This window comes from Engystomops pustulosus, chromosome 3 (assembly GCF_040894005.1).
Source record: "Engystomops pustulosus chromosome 3, aEngPut4.maternal, whole genome shotgun sequence".
Taxonomy (NCBI): Eukaryota; Metazoa; Chordata; class Amphibia; order Anura; family Leptodactylidae; genus Engystomops; species Engystomops pustulosus.
In genome coordinates this window covers 47,027,213-47,050,982 of record NC_092413.1, presented here as the reverse complement: position 1 = coordinate 47,050,982, position 23,770 = coordinate 47,027,213, and the positions used below count along the sequence as shown (strand labels likewise).

General features: G+C 44.5%; 1 protein-coding gene across 1 annotated transcript in view; it reads left to right on the top strand.

The window, feature by feature from the left end:
- Positions 1–269: 269 nt before the first annotated feature.
- Positions 270–23,770, top strand: part of ACSS1 (acyl-CoA synthetase short chain family member 1) — a 62,643-nt gene continuing 39,142 nt past the window's right edge. The window contains exons 1-2 of the mRNA XM_072140682.1: positions 270–904; positions 7,028–7,124. Coding sequence (XP_071996783.1) covers positions 514–904; positions 7,028–7,124 — 488 coding nt within the window. The 5' untranslated portion in view covers positions 270–513. The remainder of the gene's footprint in view (positions 905–7,027; positions 7,125–23,770) is intronic.

Here is a 23,770-nt window from a genome sequence, read left to right as displayed (position 1 = left end):
CCTGGAGCCGACCCTGCTGGTGTGTATATGTTTTCTTCCCACTGAAGACAACTCTATAATAGGATGCATTTTGCACGTATAAATGAATTGTTTCCTCAAAACTCCAGATCAGGTCTGTGCAGATGAGAGGGCAGCTATTCCCTTTCAAAGCAAGACACTGTGATAAGGAAAGCTACAACTGAGGCTTCTGCCCACAGATAAGAAAAACCCACTACCCCAGCAGGAATCCCCAGACCAGCCTCCTCGAAGACTCCTGTGTCATTTGCACATGAATTATACGAGGGACAATGAACTGTAATAAGAGGCGCAGAAAAGTTTCATGTACATTTCCTGGATATGTAATAAGGAGGAGCTCTGGGCTCGTGTAACTCTAGCAGCACAGCTACAGCAGATGGTTTTGCAGTTTCAGTTATCATCAGCACAGAAACTCTTCCATCTGGGAACCTGTTGCAACTTTTTAATCACTCCTCCTGCAAAGCTATGAGACTATTATAACACATCTTTATACCTCGCATGCAATCACTCACCATGGCAGCAAATCTAACAAGTAGACTACTTCTGCAGCAACTCCTCACCAAGCAACAGGGACCTGCAAGAATCTGCCCCTGGAGAAGACTTGGGGTTAGATACTGTGCTTCATACCAGAAACAGAAGGTACAACCATCTTATCATAATCCAGGAACCCAATGGGATGTCCACTCATATATGCCAGAATCAACCGCACTACCCAATGTACAGACCTTCCAGGACCTCCTGCAGTTCTCAAATAAAGACCCGGAGACATTTTGGGGCGTTCTTGCCAGGGAGAGGCTGACTTGGGTAAAACCACATGAGACAGTCAAGGACTGTGACTTCTCTGAAGGCCGGGTAAAATGGTTCCTTGGTGGACAGCTCAATGTATCTGGTAAGTGTGATAACCAGATTATGGGGGTAAGGTGTAATAATGTATATAATAGATCAATCCCCGGCAATATGTTTTGTGAAAACTATCAAATACATAATAAGCTTGGAATGTTTTGACATGCCGCAATATTACCAAGAAATAGAGGGCTCTGGGTAGGAATGAGTTAACATGACAATAACGGTCTGTAATATTTATCTGTTCCATATGGAGCTATAATGACCAGGACACAGATCACTTGTATGAACATGGGACAGATTCTGGCAGTGTACCTGCTAACATGCAGTATACAAAGATTCACTATTCTGCAATTTGCTTCCATATTGTACATCTAAATTCACTAACCAAATGCTGTGCCAATGCTCCCTGATAAGTTAACCGTTTGTAGAGCTGCAGTGTATTTGGGGGCACATCTGCATTATAGTTATTTTATATTTTCTGGAATAAAAACATTATTTTACTGTCATCTGTTTGTGGGAGTGGGAAGGGTTAACAGCGTCTTCTGTATGTCTTGGCCTGCATAACAGTGACACTGCTTGTACTGCCCTCCAAGGAGAGGGCTGGGCTCAGATTGTGAAGCTGATTGGTTACGACCACATAAGAGGGGGCGTGCCTTATACAATGTAAAAAAAAAAAATTCCTGAGAAACTTCTGCTTGTGTCACATGTAGTGTATAATGAATGTGTCCTGCCCGCAGCAATACAGTGATTGATACTCCAAACAAGTATTTCTGGGAGAAGGAGCCAGGGACAAAATAATAACTATATTTCCATTCTGAGAACAGCCTCAGTGATTGTTTCCTTTTATATACATAAACGCTATAGGGGAGATTTATCAGAACAACTAGAACACTTCTGCTCTCAAACACTTGCGATAAATCTCCCCCAGCAGCAGATTGTTGCACACGTATCGAAGTGTTGCCTAGTTAAGGCAGCTGGCATGGTGTGCGGGTACATCACATGTCTATTGTGTACTGTTGTTTTTCTTTTGTTCATGTGAGCTGGCATCACAGGGTGTGGTGACCACGCTGTGCCAACTGATGATGCCTCAGAATGTGATCCAACCTGTAATGTATATGGCAGGTTGTGCTTATATATATATATATATATATATATATATATATATATATATATACATACTGTGTATATATATAATTCACTAGATGTACACTTCCAGGACATCCTATTTGGGCTAGAAATACATGGGCCCACATTTATTAAAGCCCCTGCACAAGTTTTTTTTGCCTGACTTTGCATGATCTTTTCAGTGCAAACTGCTCACACATGTATTTATAAAGTGTCCGCGACCATGCCCAAGGCGACATAAAATTCAGCACATAAAGGGGTGTTCCAGCGCATAGTCGGATCGTGGGCCAAAGTTTCATGCAACATCTGCCAGAATTGTGCCGCACGCTCTGACCCAAATTTACCAAAAACAGTGCAAACTGTGCAGAGTGTGACAGATTCATGCATTGTGGAGCAGGGTCTTCATGAATCTGTATTCAGGGCTGTATATACGTCCCCCATAGACCGGCAATGGCCACTCGAAGCAATACGGTAATGCACCGTACATGAGGAAAAGATAGGAGATGTCCTATCTTTCCCCGTGTTACGGGCCATACGCCGTGGATCGGTATGGAGAGGGGGGGGGGGGTGTCTCCTCCTCCTCTCCATCGCAGGTGACATATGCCCACCCAGCTGTAGACATGCGGGCATACATCATTGTGCATGCAGCCTGGCGCAGATACTTTATAAATACATGTGCAAGCAGTTTGCATGTTCTTAGGAGTGAAAAGTCAGACAGATAACAGGCCCAAACACTTTAATAAATGTGGGCCTATATGTCTGTCTCATCCTATGGTTGGTTGATGCTTGTAAAAAGCTAATCTGCTTACATGCTGCAGTGTAAAGAATTGAAGATAGCAACAAAGCTCTTAGTAACCTTTTCATTGGTACAACTTGGCATAGATGAGCAAAACAGGAGGCTTGTGGTATTGTGATTTCAGAAGAAATGTCTGTGTCCTCGGTGAAGCATAGGACATGGAAGAAGCTTCACTGTGCAGTGTAGAGTTAAATAACTAATATGTTTTGTATTATGTGAAGGGATCTGTTAGGGCTGCTTCTGCTGGTTCTAATTATTTTCCAGGGAGGAATTTGCACAGCAGTTTCTAAAGATGATTGGGTTATCTGAGGATACAGCTCTAAGCTTGCAGTATTGTTACCGGTGTCCTTACTTACACAATTGCATCAACATCCTTACTGGACCTAGGTTCAGCTTCCAAAATCCCTGGTGATCCAATGCATGTGTTGTAGGTGCACATGTGTAATGAAGCTGGTGTGTACTGCTCCTCCCTCAGTGAAGCAACATACAGGTGCCAGGAGCACCAGAAATGAGTCCAATGTGCCTTGAGGCTCATATCAAGTGCTTCTATTTTTAAGATATAGGGTGATTTGAGACACTAAATCACAGGTCCAAATCACCCTGACAGGTCCTGTTTAAAAATGAGCTAGAACAGTAGTGGATTAAAATGCAGGTGTTTTGGGTGGTGGCCCGGGGCCCAAGCCTTCTAGGGGGCCCATGGCCACCCAGACAGCTGGCAGGCTACATACTCCAGGGGCTGGCAGGCTATATACTCCAGGGGGTTGGCTGGCTATATACTCCAGGGGCTGGCAGGCTACATACTACAGGGGGGCGTCAGGCTATATACTACAGGGGGCTGGCAGGCTATATACTACAGAGGCTAGCAGGTTATATACTACAGGGGCAGGCTATATACTACAGGGGGCTGGCAGGTAATATACTACAGGGGGCTGGCTATAAAGTACAGGGGACTGGCTGGCTATATACTACAGGGGGCTGGCTATAAAGTACAGGGGGCTGGCTGGCTATATATTGTGACCAATACATTTCCCACCCTCGGCTTATACTCGAGTAAATAGGTTTTCCCAGTTCTTTGTGTTAATATTATGGGTCTCGGCTTATACTTGGGTCGGCTTATACTTGAGTATATACATTAATACAGCACCAGAACCAACCTTACTACATAAATACATTACTAGAACCAATATTACTAGATATATACAGGAACAGATAGTACATATAAACAGGACTTAAATTGCAGCAGATTTATCACAGTGTCTATTGCTGGATAATAAAGCTAGTGCAGTATACCAGTCAACCAGTCAAACTGATGAAAAATCCTTGATTTCTACCCATTTTCTTATCATGAATAAATTGACTTTTGTCTACGTCACTTCTGAATACTTATCATGAAAAAGGGACTGCTTTTTCTAGCCATTTGCTTTTCTAGATTTAGTTGGAATAGGAACTAAATCATTAGCCTTTCCTGTTGTCAAAGGAAATTCCACTGGAATTCTCTGGACAGAATAGTATGAATATTTCCTTTTTTTTCCCAACCACTTGCCTAAATATGTGCTCTCAGAGGTTCCCCGGGTTTCACCAATGCAGAGTATTGCTGGGACTGCTTTCCTGCATGTGGTATAATTGACAAATGATTAGGTTGCCATTGCTCCACTGGCCACTTGCCAGAACAACAACACAACCTGCTTGAGACCCCAGCGGGCATTATAGAATGTAATGTACCAAAAACAAGCAGCTTATGTAAGTAACGGGGAGCGAGCTGGAGGGAACCTGCCAATTCTATTAGAATCCAGAGTAGACTTTAAACTAATTCTATACTGCTAATCCACATACCTGTCCTTCAAAGACATAAACTTTACATACTGCCAAACTAAAAATATAGTATATATAGTATATAATATAGTATATATAAGTATATTGGTAAACCTACTTTCATATTTTGGATATATACTGTATAGATCACTTAAAGGGCTTGTCCAGGGTTGTGTAAACAATAAAGACCTTATAATCTCATCTCTTTTAGTGTTCCCATTCAACTGTGGCAATGACCGTTACCACTGGCCTCTGTTTTTAGACAAATAGCAGCAGTGATGCTACAGACTGTAACTGCTGCTTTAGCAGGCGCGTGCACTGTCGATGTGACGTCACCGCTAGCCTCTGTATACAATAGAAGCCTTCAGTGGCAGGTAGCACTGCAGCTTCTTCCTTCTAAAATCATCTTTTATAATTATGTTATGGAGCCACACGGGCTCTGGAGGCACTAGCAGAGCCCCTCTGTACTGTAGCTTTACAGGCTATTACACTGTGCAATTTCCCCTGCCCACTGTGTGAGGTTACAATAGACAGTGGGAGGGGCAAGTGCTGAAGGAGCAGGGGGGGAGATAGTGTAACCGCCTGTGAAAGTATAGCATGGAGGGGTTATGGTAACACTCACATAGCCCTTCCGGCTATTTAATTTTAAAAGTTTTTTTTTAGAAGGAAGGAGCCCATGGATAACAAATGTAAGAAGATTACTACAGTCACAGTGCCTGGATCTATGAGTAATGTCCCTGGTTTATCATGATGGATTTTGATGGTAGATTTCATTTAAAGTTGACTGTTTACCACTTATGCTGTATGCATTACTCCATCCATCAGTAGAGCATATTTGGTTTAACTATGCTAATTAGTCTCTCAATTGTTATGGGCTTAGTGATAGAAAACATAGGGTCATCATTAATGGCACATTTCAGATTGGGTTGACGTTACCATTAGAGTGCCACAGGAGTCAATATTGGGGCCACTATTTTTATTAATGACCTTGCACAGTCAAGTTTCAATATTTACAGATGATACTAAGCTGTGTAAAGTAATAAATACAAAGGAGGATAGTATAGCATTACAGAGGGATTTGTGGAAGCTTGAGGAGTTGGTGGAGAAATGGTTGTTGAGGTTTAATGTAGATAAATGTAAAGTTATGCACTTGGGCCATGGAAACAAAAAGTACATTTATGTTCTAAATACAGGCGGTCCCCTACTTAAGGACACCCGACTTACAGACAACCCATAGTTACAGACGGACCCCTCTGCCCACTGTGACCTCTGGTGAAGCTCTCTGGATGCTTTAAAATAGTCCCAGATTGCAATAATCAGCTTAAAATTGTCTGCAATGAAGCTTTATTGATAATTCTTGGTCCTATTACAGCAAAAAAATTTGAAACTCCAATTGTCACTGGGGCAAAAAAAAAAAAATTGTCGGGAACTACAATGATAAAATATACAGTTTCGACTTACATACAAATTCAACTTAAGAACAAACCTACAGTCCCTATCTTGTATGTAACCCGGGGACTGCCTGTAGTCAATTACTTGGTAAAACTGGAGCTGAAAAGGACTTGGGGATATTGGTGGATGGTAAATTTAATTTTAGTGACTAAGGCCAGGCAGCTGCTGCTAAAGCAAATACAATGTGATGTATCAAGAGAGGATAAGGACAAATCACTGGTCAGACCACACATGGAATATTGTGGACAGTTTTGGGCACCAGTGTATAAAAAGGATATAGTAGAGCTGGAACGGGTGCAGAGGAGAGAAACCAAGATTATTAGGGAAATGAGGGGACTAAAATACAATGGCAGATTACAAAATTTGGGATTATTCAGTTTAGAAAAAAGACATCTGAGGGGAGACCTTATTACAATGTCGAAAAATCTGAATGTGCAGTACAAGGACCTGTTAATACCTAGGCCTGTGACCAGGACGAAGGGGGCATCCTCTACACCTAGAGGAGAGGTGATTCTACCATCACCATAGATGGAATGCTCTACCGCAAGAGCAGTGAGACTATGGAGCTCTCTGCCGCAGGAGGTTGTTATGGCGGACTCTATGTACATGTTCAAGAGAGGCCTGGATGACTTTCTGGAGAGGAATAATATCACGGGTTATGGGGAAAAAAAAATTTGTTTAATTCTTAAATGTTTGGCTTGATGGACTTGTTTTTCTGGCCTTATATACTATGATACTATGGGCGGCTTTAGTTTGGATGGAACCTGTCCATTTGACAACTCCTAAGCTTAGAATAAAAAAAAAATTGATCAATAAATACATGATGCTGAATTTTTTGTCAAATATATATGTATGTATGCACATTTGTCAGCAGCCCTGCTCTATAAAATGATGACAGGTTTGCTTATGCTTTGACTGTTGTATTTTACTTTTGTACATTAGTTGTAACTTTCTAATAGTGTACCTTTTCTCCCTGTCTAGTGAACTGCCTAGACAAGCACGTCCATCAGTGTCCAGAAAGAGTTGCATTAATTTGGGAAAGGGATGAGCCGGGAACTCACGTCAAGATCACATATAGGTAGGACATATATATTTATATACAGTATTTTAATTTTATTGAACCTCCTGAAAAGTGCTGTCTGTTTCTCTTTCATTAAAATGAGCTGTCATTCAAATAACCAGGGGTGAACTACAGTATGTATAAAAACATGTTATTTACTTCCAGAATTATGTTATCATTGTACACACCGTATGCACATCATATAATTATTACATTGTAGTCATGCATTTTAATTGTTATCATTAAGCTTTTCGTAAGCCAGCCATTAGGGAGCTGGACCAGGTAAGAAATCTATGCTGTATACATAGGTTGGGTTATAATTTGCTACAGAAAATTCTGCATCATACATTCAGACTTTGGGGGGCATTTGTCATAATAATAATAATAATAATATGGAACAACAGGAGCTAAGGCCCTGCTCACAAGAGTTTACAGTCTATGAAAATGAAGAGGGCAGTCTATGAGAGAGCTTACATTATCATGGCTTGTATGCCAGTTTTCTGACGTACAAGCCATGAAAAGGTCACATTTTCTGGTGCACCAGTGCCGGTTTTAATCCAGCCATATAATTAATCCAGTCGCCTCTTAGTGTATCTCCAACATATGCAACCGGGGATTAGCAGACTCTTGATAGACTTCCCCCTATGAGTATAGTGGACAATCCTACATTGCACATATAGGCCAGGTAAACATTGACATTACACATAACCTATACAGACCACATATATGTAGGACAACCATTCTCATCCTACATATCTACCTACATACATAACCATTATCATCCTACATATCTTATACAGACCATGTATATGGGGGACAACCATTCTCATCCTACATATCTACCTACATACATAACCATTATCATCCTACATATCTACCTACATACATAACCATTATCATGCTACATATCTTATACAGACCATGTATATGGTGGACAACAATTCTCATCCTGCATATCTTATACAGACCATGTATATGGGGACAACCATTCTCATCCTACATATCTATCTACATACATACATAACCATTCTCATCCTACATATCTACCTATATACATAACCATTCATATCCTACATATCTTATACAGACCATATATATGGTGGAAAACCATTCACATCCTATATATCTTATACAGACCATGTATATGGTAGACAATTATAAACTAAAAAATAATGCACCCACCCTATAAAAAGGTTATCAGAGGCAATGTTTGGGTAGTGTAAGTCTTGGTCTGAGTAAGTCTTGGTATTGGTCTGAGGAGACAGGCCGAAGCAGAGGCCAAGTGAATTAGCACAGCTAGCAAAGTGCAGTGCATGTGAGGAGCTCACTGAGGAGCACATTGAGGAGGATAGCTTACCAAGGTGGCCAATATCCCTAGGGTGAACGTGGAAGTACAAGTGTGGAGGCGTTTCTTTGATTGCCGCCATCATTACAAGGAAGGTGACCTCTTCCTCCAATTATCCACCTCCACACTAAATGTACCAGAGGATACCATATATGTACCTCCATGCCTAACCATATCTTGTATCCAGGCAGGGGCGTAATTACAGTGGTAGCAACCATAGCAACTGCTATGGGGGCCCCACCACGCGACCTGACACACTAAAGAGTGGAGGATGTGCATTATTATATCCATATTATGCCGCACATTGTACTTCATTATATGTATATAACATATATGTGATGTATATATGCTGCATCTGTGTATATGCTGTATGGTGTCTGCATAAACTATGTGTGTGTGTGTGTGTGTGTGTATATATATATATATATATATATATATATATGCTGTGTGTTTGTATATGTCACTGTATGTGTGTATATATGCTCTATATGAGTGTGCATAAGTGTATAAATGTGTGATTGTAACTTGCATGTGTGAGTTTACAAATATGTAAATTTTTTAAGTGGGAAGGTGGGCCTCATGCCGAAGCCTGCTATAGGGCCCTGACACTCCTAGTTATGCCACTGTATCCAGGCTTGAGGTGGTCCAGCGATAAGTACTAGATAGTTTTTCCAATAGACTTACCGCATCATATTGCAATCACTTACATGCCTGGCAGCCGTGACTTGGGACATATCCACCACAGTGTTTGGGATGGGAACAACTGCTATATGTAAGCTACAGAGCGTCATTATCCAAAGTAGGGCATGTTGTACCACAACTTTCTGGGCACAGTGTCTTCCTTATTAAAAACCAGTTTCACAACTACCAACTGTTAGAAATGTCGACAAATGAAGAAGGCAGTAAGATGAAGTGAGTGTTGTGTATTCTCTTCATTACATTATGTGATGTTGTGACTTGAATAATCTATGCAAGTCCTGTGACTTTGCATGCAGGCGATGAAGAACTCACAGGTCACATGGTCATAAACAGAGGAATTCTTTTGGGCTAATTTACACATTTGTCCTTGTCAGGGCAAAACTATTAGGCGGTGTTCATCTGACCTGTCGCCTACAGTCATGGTTCTTTTTAGTATTTAACATATAAGTTACATGGCTTTAAGCTAATGTGACCTGGAAGTCAAGCTACAAATGTTAGATCCTCTTCTAACAGGCAAGATAACCTATTACTGTAAAGTAGATGTCCCTTCAACAAAATCTATTAAAGGGGTATTTTTGGTTTGATATATAGCCCTATCCATAGAATAAGTGAATACTATCAGGTTGGAGATCTCGCAAACCAGTGTACAAAGTGCTCTGAATCCAGCTACAATCCTGGAATATTTATGCACTTTCCACAGTCCTGCTGCTACTAACAACACATGCAAAGGTATGATTACATAGATCTCCAGGGCTGCTACCAAACACTATCTGCAGTGTTATATGGTCAGAAGTGATAACAGATTTAGCAACTATCTTCGAATACTTGTTATCCATGATCCATTATCCATCCTCCTTCCTTCTAAAAACAACTTTTAAAATAAAGCAGCTTCAGAGCAGCTCTGCAGATTCACAGGCTGTGTCTCTCCCTCCCTCTGCCTTCTCATTGCAGCAGAGGACATTTCCGGATTCAGTGGAAGTGTGTGTGTGTGTGGGGAGCTGCTTTTGCACAGTGTAACAGCCTGTGAATCTGCAACATGAAGGGGCTTTGGGAACCGCCCTGGTAGCCCTTGAGGCTCATTAGCATAATAAAAAAATACTAGACGGAAGGAGGCTATGGATAACAAATAACAAAAACCAGGATCTATGAGTTAGTGCCTTGAATTTATCCATGTCTGCTTTTGATGGTAGATTTTCACTAAAGTCAGCTGTGACAAATCTGGAGTACATGACATTGTCAAACTAACCCAATGTAAATATTTGCAACTTTTGCCCAATAGTTATGCCCAAGATGGAATAATTGTGCCATCTGCTTTTATTTGTAGATTGGTTACATATTATTTTTATGCTGAGATTATCTAGATATGTGACTTCTGAAGCTTTACTTCACGTGTTCATAGACATTGCAAATTATATTGTGTCCTATCTCTTTAAGAGCTCACTGTGAAGCTAAAATAGGAACAAGCCCAAACAGTTTGGCATGAGCAGACTTGATGGGATCACACACTGAGATGTTTGCTCTACAGATGACTTGACACGTTACCCGATTGCACATTTTTATGGAAATTCAAAGTGTTCAAAGGGATAAGTTTATATAAAGGCTGAAATACTTCTATGTCAGATCTGTATTTGACACCCGATTCTCCAGTCTGATTGTCATTACTTGCTAAAATTCTGCTGTTCATAATATCTTTGGTTACATAAACCCAATTCTAAAAAGCCTGAAGGGGTTTTCTGAAACATTTTTGATAGTTCAGAATTTTTTTTATTATAACTTCTTCAGTTCTTCTATCACTCCAGCATATTTGATGGTTCTGCATAAGTTTAAAAACAGGGGGAGATACAGAGATACCCCATTCATATGACTTCTTCTGTATGAAAGAGTAGCAATTATATCTTTTTAGGTATTTAAGGTTTAGTTGATTTAATTAACCACAGAATTTTAGTGCTAAGAAAACATTGGGGCTCATTTACTTACCCGGTCCTGTTGCGATCCAGCGGCGCGTTCTCTGACAAGGATTCAGGTCTTCCGGCGATTCACTAAGGTCGTGCGACCGATGTCCACCAGACGTCGCTGCTGCGCCAAGGTCCACCGGAGTTCACCTTCCTATTCCTGGTGCATGTAAGTTTTTTTTTTAATAGCGCGATTTTTCTGAAACCTTAGGGTTTTTCCTGACGGCCACGCCCCCGTTTTTGTCGCATGCAAGCCGGCGCCGATACAACACAATCCAATCGCGTGAGCCAAAAACCCGGGTCAATTCAGAGCAAAACGGTAAAATTCGGAAAACATGACGGAAAAACGTGATTTGGACCCTTAGTAAATGTGCCCTATTATCTGCCACTAAAGGATACAACAACTTAGATTAGTGATGAGACATAGTTAAAGAACATCTAGCAACAGGATCAAAGATTGTAAACTAAGCACACTGCTCTTCTTTTAGGTTCCTCTGGTTTAAAAAAAAAGTCTTTAAAATTATGCAAATGAGTCCAAGGCCCCTGATTTGCATAATTTTAAAGGCCTTTTTTTTGTAAAAACCAGGGCATAAGAAGATAAAAGAAGAGCAGGTCCTGCCAGATGGGGCACACAAGCATATAAGTGTGCTTGGTTTTTAATCCTTGATCGTGGTGGTAGATGTCCTATAAGATTTCTCAAGCTGATTTTGATTTTCTATGACCTGGAGAAATAAGAACCTACATAAAGATGATGGGGGGAGATTAATCAGGAAACTGGGGTAGAAGCCCTTAAATAATCGCAATTGCTAGTGAATCGCTATCGATTGCAATTATTATGCCCTTTACGCCATCTATATAAATAAATTAATTATTATTAATTATAAGGTGGCAGCCGAAGGGTGGAGGATTTCATCATGCGCTGGCATATGACCGCTGGCGTACAATAAATCTTTCCGGTATTTTTAACAAAAATCTATTTAATTATTCATAGAAAACAGTGGTCTCTATAGGGTCTGTGTTTCTGTTATCAGATCACCTCTTCATATCACACAACTGAGCTCTTACAGTTGTAACACCATTGTTGGTCCTGTCCATTCATCTGTGTATTACCCACAATCATTTTTTTCACTTTGGTAATATCTATAGGGATTGTTGAGGTCGTAGTTGTGAACTATCCCATACGTTACGGTGGATACACAGTTGTTTCTCACCAACTGATTCCTTTTAATGTTTTTGATGATAAGTTATTGTAAATACTTGCACTCTATGCTCTGAGATTTATGATATGCATGCTGCCAAAGATGACCCTTCCCCTGTGAGGAGATTGTTAGAGTTTTATGCCAAAAGTAACACTGGTTCAGTATGTAGACAAGTAAGGGCTCTAGAGCAAAATGCAGCTGCAAGGGTTACAGTATTATTCATAGCTGACTGCTACATGTTTATGTATGTTATGGAGGTATCTACCATACATAGAGCTGTATCTAAGCTTCCATGTTAAAGTTGTCTGATAGATATGATGTGACATTTTCGAGATATATTTATTTCTGGGGGAAAGGATTAAAAATAATATATCCTTGGCCACATGACTCTTTAACAATATTTCTAATTTTCTTCCATATTTCCTTCTACAACGCACCTTGAACTTGCACCTCTTTTCATTTTAATTACTAATATAGAAGGAATAATTTAGGGCATAATCTTATGGTACTACATCAAGACTATAAGTAAAGAAACATACTCTGCCTGTTAGCGGTCACTAGTTCAGTTCTCCCTGCCGAGAGGTAAAGCTTTATTAAAATGCATGACTTGGTGCCAAGTTTCCAGTGTCAGAAGGGTATGTGTTCCTCTTAGCAACAAGCGGCTCTGTAGGAGAGAACGCCCGCCACTTGAATGCAAATGCACATAATGGTTAAGACCCAAGTGTGTTTAGAAAGACTGCAGGACTAAAGGGGGTCACTTATGTAACATTATGTAATATACAAGATATTGGCTTATGTTTTATGTATCATCACCCTTCAGATTTGTGCACATTTCATAATGTCTTGGAACTTTTTTGTTGTGATTTATGATACTTTTTCTTCATTCCAGAGCAGGAGAACACATGACCTGTAACCCATTTTCCCCTTTACTTGTTCTCATATTTGTGTGATTGTAGACAGATAGAAACCTGTAATGTTGCTGTGTCTTTTGTCGTCCTCCATGATACAGTATGAGAACATTATTGGTTAAATTAACTCTTTAAAGTAGGGTAAGAAATATACACAGTGTGTAAATTTAAAAATAAGTGATCTTGTTGGAGAAGATGCCTGTTATCCATAATATATAGTAGAACAGAAAATCTCTGCATGCATTCCTCGATCAATTGAGAGCATAAGAGTTCAGTCGTATGCCCTAGGCTGAAACCAGTGGTTTCTATGTACAGCTCAAGGCTGGATCAGACCAGTCCTGCCAACTTTATCTTCCATTTCCCTCCAGCTAATGTCTAAATAGTGGTGGCTTTTGCACATTACATATGCAATGTCAGTACAAGGTGAAGTACAGCTTTCGGGTAAGAGGTGTTAGACTCTATGGCACAAAGCATGTCAATAATATTAAAATATAGTCCTAAAGTAGGACATTGTAAGAAATCATTTTCATTGAGAGCCGTAATAGGACATCTGATATGGATTAGGCCTGTATTATAATGTCGTATGTCTCTTGGTTCAAGGATCTTTTTACCAAGAAAACCTAGGAAAAAATAGTGCATCAGATACCACATGTAAAAAGATATTTTTCTTTGTGCACGAGATGCAGTAACAAACATGGCACCACCTCATGCACACGTGACATTGTCCCTGGAAACATTCACCTGTTTTCCCCTTCTGTCCTTGCTGACTACACATCAATGACTACACAGCACAGTAGAGGGAGGGGAGACATCATCTCTACTGAGGATGCCCCTGCAGTGGTGCAGAGCTTTGGCTGTATTACAGCACAGTAAGCAGTCGCTCTGCACAAACTCTGAGCTGGTGGGCCGGGCTTACAGAGAGATGAGCCAGTGGGCCAGTCCCACACTGACAGTGGTACACAGGCTCATCACAAGGGGAGCACAAACTCCTATGACGCTACTACTGATGATCACACAGTTGGAATGAAGCCTTCTGGTTATATGTATTTGGTGTTATAGATGTTTAAGGGTATATTTTAAAAGTATTATCACACTTTCCTCCTAGCAAGTACAGATGGTACAATGTCTAGTTGCCCTCCTGATACTGGTCCGTAATTGATAACAGAAGAACAGAAAGAAATTCCAACCATAAATATGGTGTCTGATCATCGCAGACATGAGATTGCACTGCAGGAAAGTGAATGTATTGCATCAGAAGGTGTATATTTTTTACCTGGAGTGCATTTTTATTTTACCCCATCCTTTTGCCAGAGGAATAGGGCAACAGCTTACTCTCCTCTCCCCATTGAGAACACACATGTTGAGCTGAGTGTGCGTGTGTATGTGTTCAGGAGGAATAGCTGTATTACCAGTTTACTATACCTATACTTTCTCAGGTCATTGCTGTTATCTTACATACTTATCTAGTCGGAAAAGTTTAAATGTAGCAAGGTCATGTTTTATGAGTGTCACCTGAATGTACTATATAAACAATCAGTAACACCCACAATAACATTTACATAGTAAATTCAATCCAAATCCAACATAATCAAGTACAATGCTACAATTTGTTGTTCCAGATACATTTCAAGATCTCTTATATCAATCATTAGTAATAATGTTATTATTAGATGATACATTTTCCCAATGAGTTGAATGTATTATATAGAATGGGGCCAAAAACACACATCTTGTCATTGCTTTGTTGTAGCTATGACCTGCTTAAAGGTAACCTGTATTACTGACCCTGGAAAAAGATATGAGTGTAGAGACGGCAGGAGCCCATAAAACATCTATTATCTTAATTTTACGCTACCCGCTACCAATTTTTTATGCACGAAAAAACCCTTTAAGATATAAAACAAAGACAAATGTGAAGTAATCATGGCACCGATAACATGAGCTGGATGCTTTGTGATGATCATACAGCATATGGATGGGCAACAAAGCTAATGTTTGTATAAGGGATTGCAGTCAAATATTTCCTGACAACATTGAAATGAATGAGCAATTATTCATGGTGCTGGAAATTTGAGTGTGAGGGCGTCCAGTACTTTGTACAAGATGGTAGGTTTCATAACCTGTTTCTAAGGCCAAGAATTTGTTGTGTGTAATACAGTATATAACAGCAATAAGATGGCGACAGTATAAATATAAAATCAGTTCTGATATCGTATATATACAGTTTAGGCTCAGTAATAACAGTCTGCAGGTCTATATATTACTACACAGCTCTCTAGTAATCTTCACTATGTTAGTAGCTATTTGGCCAAGAATAGAAGGTCTGTTCCTAGAATCATTTGGAAGGAGCTCATAAATACAGCAATACACAAGACCCAATGTCAGGTGACAGGCCAATAAAGTTATATGTGCAACATCCCCCACCGGGGCCTAGCCCTTGAGGTGAGGCCTGGAGACAGCCGGGGCCCGCGGTACCGGAGTGGCTGGCGGTTGCGGCCTAAGCACGCTATTGTCACGGTGCTTGGTACGGGGGAACCGGAGGGCTGTCCTACAGCCTGGCAGGTCTCCAGCAGGGTGGTGTTGGCAAGAAATGATGAGGGAGCGGCTGCTATAGCGGATCTCCCTGGGGCAACCCCTTGATGTCCCGAGTGTGAGTCTCTGGGTGATGGACAGGGTGCCGGTGATGAAGGCAGCCGTATTAGCAGGGACCAGACGGAGACAGAAGTTGAAGAAAACAACTTACAGTTCTTTATTTGAACCGCAGGAACCGCAGCAAACGTGCCTTTAACAGGTAGGTAGGGTGCCGAGATGTGAGTTGGAGGGAGCCTCAGGAGATAGTTCACCAGCCTGGAAGTAGAGGGCAGGCTGGGAGGCAGCTGTGTCCTGGTAGGAAGCTTCAGCTTGTCCTGTAGGGCTTCAGGTATCACCTTCAAAGGTAAGATGATACCCCTTTTCCTCACTACACTAACTCTAGTCTAATGCTCCACTCTTCAGAGGCAGGGGCTAAGCTCTTCCTGCTCTGGTATGGGCTAGACAGAGATTTCTCACTCACTCACTGATTCTACTAGGATTCCACACTAGAATAATCTAGTCTCCAGAACATTCCTGGCCAGAGTTTTTATTACCTCCCTTTGGTCAGGTGGTGGCTGCTCCTCCAATCACATCTCAGCTTACAGAGCACAGGATGTAACACATATCATTGGATAACAGCATCTGGCATTATACAAAATACTTAACTCCTGCCTTGCCAGGCAGGATTCACCACTGCAATACCGCTATGTCCTATCAGGACCATGTAGTGTAATGGGATTACATGCAGGTGGGACGTATTCGCAAACCCTACCTCGCCATTGCATCGGCGAGGGTGTTGCATACCCCGGGGGCAATTGAAAGAGCCGCCCTCGGCTCGACTACAGATGTTTTGGGGTACAGAGGGGGCTAAAGGCACTTCTGGGAAGTGCAGGCTGTGTGAGGTGTAGGGACAAACCGCCCATGGTCCTGGAGACAGGCACCTGGGTTGGTGTCGGACTAAGACAAAAACATGTAGCTGTATGACAGTTGGTCGCTGACGCCATTAAACCGAACTGTACAGTAGGAAAGGTGTGGTGTCATGTCCTGTAATCCACTCCTTGCACCAAGGCCTGTATATTTGTTTTATCAACACTTCTTCCCTGGCGGCAATTATATAGTGTATATATGCATACATCGGCATATGTGACACAATAAAACATTGTACTACATAGAGACGGTCCGACACAGCCACTCTACAACCTGAAAAGCCTATGAAAGGGTTAATGCAGACTACTGGCAGATATGACAGTGTGCAACAGGTTAGCAAAATCACATTGGCTTAGCAGTCCAATGGGTACACATCTTATAACATAACGTTACAGATAGATAGGCTACTCAGAGTAGCACGGTAGCAAATGTCTCTTTTCCTGCAAAGAAAAGGCATAAAAAGTGCATGCAGAATGTCCGTACCTAAAAAGGAAGGCATTAAGTGCAAAATAATAGTCAATAGCAATAGCAACTTTTCCCTGGAGTATCTGGCAAAAGTCTCACAGAAGGTCTCTACTGACAAAATCCATCTTCTGGGTACAGCCCTTGATGTGGGGAAAAGTGCACTGAGAAGAAAAGGGTCTCCTCTATGTGTAGAGGGACAGAGTCCTTTGAAGAAATCTCTGCTGTGGCAGAGGAAGGGTGCTATCATAGCACAGGACAGTAATCAGTTCAAGGTATGTCTCTTGACTGAGATAAATAGGGATGAGAGTCTCAGGAAAGTCTCTGGCTCTTTGGGGTAAGGAGAGATAAATACACATATATACACAGTACCTGAAGTGGGCTACAGCCCTTCAGGGGTTACTCTGCATCTTCTTCGGTGGTAAGTACTTCGGTGCCAGAAAAACGTACCTGCCTCCTGCTCCTGCGGGTCACCAGCTGGTACTCCTGCAGGTACGCAGGAGCTTTACCTTTTGTCTCCCTTTGAGACCTTCGAAGTTCCGGCCTGGAGAAGATAACAATCTCCTCATCGTCGTCCTCTGATTCAGGCGCTGGAGTCGGAGTCTCAGCTGGCTCTGATGTTTCAGGGGTTGCAGACAGTGGAGCCGGATCATCCTCCACAGGCAGCAGTATTGGAGACTGCGGTGGGGATGATGGTCTCTGCGAGGTACCTCTTACTGGAGTGGAAACAAAACAGAATTGAGGCACAGTCACAAGTTCCAAGAAACTGGGGGTAGGCGAACACAAGGAGGTCTGTAAGTTGGGGGTCGAGGTGAGAGGTGTAGACATAGGGGCAAAAGGACGAAGACATCTCTTCAGCCGGTTCCTATGTACCCGGAGTGGTGGACGGTCTCCTCTTGAAATCTCGTAGACTTCAGGGGAGAGACTGTCCCTAACTAGGTATGGCTCACGCTCCCAACGCCCATCTAGCTTACTGGTAGGATGGTTGTTGCGCAGCCACACTCGATCTCCTGGGGCAAAAGGCTCAGCACAGGCATTACGATCGAAGTCCCTTTTTTGTTTCTCTCGGGCCTCTTCCAACCGCATATCCACAACTTCTCTGGCATCCGCCAGGCGCCTCTGGTGTTCGTGAACCCAGTCAGTCTGAGGGAGTAAAGACTGGGAATCAGGGGACTCCATGTCCCAGGTCATATCAGCAGGGAGATGGCCGTGTCTCCCGAACATCAGATAATACGGGGTGTATCCTGTGGAGCAATGAGTGGTATTGTTGTACAGGTACACTAATTCGGGCAATAGTTTTGGCCAGTCAGCCCTTTTTGCAGGGGTCAGAGTCCTCAGCATATTGATTAGAGTCTGATTCATCTTTTCACACAGCCCGTTGCCTTGGGGATGATAAGCTGTGGTCCTCAGCTTCTTGCAGCCATATAGAGTGCACAGCTCCTGGAAGACTTGGGACTCAAATGCTGTTCCTTGGTCCGTAAGGATCTGGTCCGGACAGCCATAGGGGAGGATGAAGCTCTTCCACAGGGCCGCTGCGGTGGTCCTTGCAGACAGGTCTCTGACAGGTACTGCAACCACAAATTTGGTATAGTGGTCGATGATCGTAAGAGCATAACGGTGACCGGATCTGCTGGGCTCCAACTTCACGTGGTCCAATGCCAGGATCTCCAAGGGCCGTTGGCTCACAATGGGACGTAGAGGGGCCCTTTGATTGTGTCGCTCTCCTCGAGCGATGGCGCAGGCTGGGCATTCTCGACACCAGGCTTCAATGTCGGACTTCATGTTGACCCAGAAGAATCGCCTTCGGAGGGTGGCTTCAGTCTTCTGAGCGCCAAAGTGTCCAGACTGGTCATGGTACATTTCCAGTACTATCTTGGCGTCCCTCCTGGGAATCAGAATCTGGTATATCCGATCATAAGTGATAGGGTCCAGAGTTCTTCTCTTGAGCAGACCTTGGTGCATGCTCAGAGTCTTTCTCTGGCGCCACAATTGAGACAGTTCTCCATCAGCTCTTCTGCGCCGGATTCTTTCAGGCACTCGCCCACTAGAGAGATAGTCCATTACTTCTCCTATGGCACGGCTATCAGCCTGAAGACTCATCCAGAGGTCCTTCTCCGCAGGGGGCTCTGACTCTTCTTGAGGAGTCGCTGGCTCTGCCTCTGTCGGTAGGGAGTAAACTCTCTGGGCATCTTGACGCACAAACCGGGCATAGAACGCTGGCATCTCCACATCTTCCCACTGAGCATCCGTGGAGGGTCCCTCCCACTGGTCAGGGAGACGGGACAGAGCGTCGGCGTTGTCATTGGTCTTACCAGCCCGGTACTTGATGGTAAAGCTGAAATTGGCAAGTCTGGAGGCCCACCGTTGTTCCAGTGCTCCAAGACGTGCGGTGTTCAGATGCGCCAACGGATTATTGTCTGTGAAGACAGTGAAAGATGATGCAGCTAGGTAGTCCTTGAACTTTTCGGTCACAGCCCAGACTAACGCCAGAAACTCCAACTTGAAGGAACTGTAGTTCTGGGCGTTTTGCTCCGGTTCTCGGAGGGAACGGCTGGCGTAGGCTATGACCCTTTCAGTTCCGTTTTGGAGCTGGGATAATACCGCCCCTAGACCTTGCTTGCTGGCATCAGTGTATAGGGTGAAAGGCAGACTGTAGTCTGGATATCCCAACACCGGAGGTTCAGTCAGCCGTTGCTTGAGCATCTGGAAGGCAGCTTCTCGTTCGGCCGTCCACTCAATGGATACTCGGGAACGTTGGCTCTCTTTTGGCAGGCCCCTTAGGAGCTCTTGCAGGGGAGCCGCCAGCTGGGCAAACTTCGGGATGAAACGCCTGTAATAACTGGCAAATCCCAGGAAGCTTTTGATGTCCCGTACGGTTGATGGGGTAGGCCAGTCGTAGACAGCTGCAATCTTCTCTGGATCTGGCTCAATTCCATGAGCGCTCACCACATGTCCCAGGTACTTGACGCTAGGCTGTAGCAGGTGGCACTTGGATGGCTTGACCTTCAACCCATGTTGGGTCAGGATTTGGAAGACTTCAGCCAGATGGTGGAGGTGGTCTTCATAAGTCTTGGAGTAGATGATGATGTCGTCCAAATATAGCAGGACGGTCTCGAAGTTGCGATGACCCAAACATCTCTCCATCAGCCGTTGAAATGTGCCTGGGGCGTTGCATAGCCCAAACGGCATGTTGTTGAACTCGAACAAGCCCATTGGGGTGGTGAAAGCCGTCTTCTCTCTGTCTTCCGGCGCCATGGCCACTTGCCAGTAGCCACTGGTCAGGTCCAGGGTAGAGAAGTAGGCAGCTGACCCTAGGGCTGCGAGGGATTCCTCGATTCGAGGCAGAGGATAGGCGTCCTTGTGGGTGATATTGTTGATCTTCCTATAGTCAACACAGAATCGAAGGGTTCCATCCTTCTTCTTCACAAGGACCAGCGGGGCAGCCCATGGGCTGTGACTCTCCCGGATAACGTTGGCTGTCTTCATCTCTTGTACCAGCTTTTTCACCTCTTGGTAGCGGGCTGGAGGTATGGGCCGGTATCGTTCCTTGATAGGAGGATGAGAGCCAGTAGGGATGGTATGTTGGATCAGAGTAGTCTGCCCAAAATCCAGTGGGTGTTTGCTGAAGGCCTGGTGGTGCTTCATAACGACATCCAGGACACCTTGTACTTGGTCTGCAGGAGTAAAATCGTCGTCTCCAATATTGAGCTCAAGCCACCAGGATTGCTCGGCAGGCTCACCTTCAGCACTTGGCTTCACTTCCAACTGTTGGGAGGCAGACAGAGCGGTTTCCACCAAGTCTTCAGGATGGACACTGAAGAGAGTGGCTACGGCTTGGTACTTTCTCAGATCCACTGGGGAGTCTCCCACATTTAGTAATCGAATGGGTACTTGTCCTCGGGATACGGTGACTAGGCTCCTGGCGGCTAGAATGGGCAGGTCTTCATCAGCTGGTAGAGGTTCTACTATCGCCTGGTAGTCTTGACCTTGGACGCCCATGCAGGCTCGACACCATACTAACGTCTCAGTCCCAGGTTGAAGGCGGACAGGTTGGGGATCCTTGATCCGGGCTCTGCAGATTTCTCCATTAGGGCCAGCAAACTTCTGTTGCGCCGCTAGAACCTGCATAGTCTCTTGAATTACCTTCCGGGAACCGTTGGGCACTGTTGGCAGGGAGTCGTGGAGAGCCTTCAGCACTTCAGGGTAGCAATTGCGGAGGACATTGGTACCCAGTACCAGGGAGAAGTTACCGTTTTCGGGCACACGTGTCACCACTACGCCCTGTCTGGTTAACTCAGTGTCTCCAATGGTTAGCGTGGGCTCCCAGTAGCCGCGGATGGGTACAGGTTTTCCGTTCGTAGCAATAATGTTCAAGTAAGCCTTTGGAGGCTGGACTAGGGATGCTTTTCCTCGGCATTTCTCGAAGGCAGCACTCCGGAGGGTGGTCACTTGAGAGCCGGTATCAATTAAGGCCGGTAGGGTAACTCCATTGATTGTTACATGAACCATGGGGCGAGTCCCCACGAACCTGGGCATCCAGTTAGCATCTCGGGGACTTACAAGTTCTTCCCTTGGAGGTCGTCCCTTAGCTCCAAGGGTTTGTCGTTTAACTGACGACAATCATTCTCTTCATGCCCATATTTATGGCAGTAGCTGCACCGCTGGCGGGGTTTCTTCTGACTCCAGGTGCTTAACGACTTCGCCTCTTTTGGGCGCTGCTTAGTCGGAGATTCACGAGGAGTAGCTGACCGTACCGGGTTCTCTGGAGGTTTCCTCCTCATAGCGGAGATAGTCACTTCCACCTGGGTCAACCGATCGAGGATTTTATGCAGGGTGTCCGCCAGATTAGAGACCTGTCCTGCTAAGTCAGCAACTTCCGTAGCCGCAGGAGTAGGTGATGTCGACTGCGTTGGATAGCAAGCTAGAGCAGATTCCTCCATTTCCACGGACTCAGGCTCTTTCTGCGGTCCAGTAGGCGGTCGGTCCCCTAATATGTCAATGGCAGTTTCCTTAAACTCAAGGAAGGAGGCCTGGGCATGTTGAGAAGAGATGATCTTTAGTTGACACCTTTGATTTCTATCAACAAGTCCATTAATAAATTGTTCCCTTAAGGTTTGATCAGAGGTTTCAGCGTCTTTGGGCTCCAGGCAGGTGATGGCCTTCCATGTCTCCTGTAGGGAGAGGGCAAAGTCTCGGAGGGACTCTTGGGGCTTCTGTCTTTTCCCGAAGAATTTCTGCTTCAACTCGGAGACAGTACACTTGTCAAAGGTGTTACGTAGCCTATCAAGAATCTGGACCACATTCTGACACTGTTCTCGGGGCCAAGACTTGACTTCCCGGAGAGCGGGTCCTTTCAACTGCCCGATGAGGATGCCCACTTTCTGTTCCTCTGTGAATGGGAGCAAGGCGAAGGTGGCTAACAACTTGTCCCTGAATTCAGGGAGAGTATGTGATTCTCCCTCGTAGTAGGGTAACCAGGGGGCCCCCAGATAGTAGGGCATAGTCAGAGGCATCATGGTGGGAGTCCCAGGGACACTAGCTGTAGCAGGGCTGAAGGGACTCTCTGGAGGACTTAACATGCTCCGGTACCCTGAGGAGGGACCAGGGGACGGGACTTGCGCCAGTCCCGTATCTTCGTCCTGGGCGGACATGACTGGCCTAGCTGAGGGAAGCCTGAAGGGTTACACAATGTCCGTTGCTATGGGCGATGGCTAGAATGGGACGTGGGCACTTTAAGACACAGTCACTATTCCCTGGGAGGTGAGCCAATAACCTAGCGTCGGAAACAATCTCTACCCCCCTTTAACTTCCCCAGCGGTACTCACTCAGGATCAGCCGCGGTGACAGGACAGCTCCGGATGAAGGTCTCCGTTCCCGATGTCCGGCAGGCAGCAGGGTTCAGTGATGCTCCGCGGTGTTCTCCAGTCGCAGGACACGTGCGCCGGAACTCCGGATGAGGCGCACACTGCTGGCAGGCTTCAGGCGCGGCCTGCGCCGAAATCCAAGATGGCCGATTAACCCTCTTCGTTGCCGGCCGCACACGCTCCAGCTCCTCCTCCACGGTGCTTCGCGCCACTCGCGCAGGGGGCGGGGCCTAATGACGCCTCTGGAGTTCCCGCCAGTGAAGATTTGGCGGGCTTGAAATACTTGCTGCGCCACACGCCTCTGAGGTAAATGCTTCAGGCGCAGCAGCGCCGGATGTAGCAGAGCTGACACAGTTCTTGCAGGAATTAACCTCTTGAGTGCTGGAGCGGCGCTCGACAGCACGTGGCAGCAGTATAAAGTTCAATGTAGAAACACACAAATACTTGGGCCTAAACCCGGATGGCAGCAGGGTTAGGCAGCACAGTCTTTTTCTTAATAAAGTACAGTCTTTAGTGCCAGGATAAGGCACAGAAGTAAATATCCTGTGATTCGTGACGCCACTTGCAACATCCCCCACCGGGGCCTAGCCCTTGAGGTGAGGCCTGGAGACAGCCGGGGCCCGCGGTACCGGAGTAGCTGGCGGTTGCGGCCTAAGCACGCTATTGTCACGGTGCTTGGTACGGGGGAACCGGAGGGCTGTCCTACAGCCTGGCAGGTCTCCAGCAGGGTGGTGTTG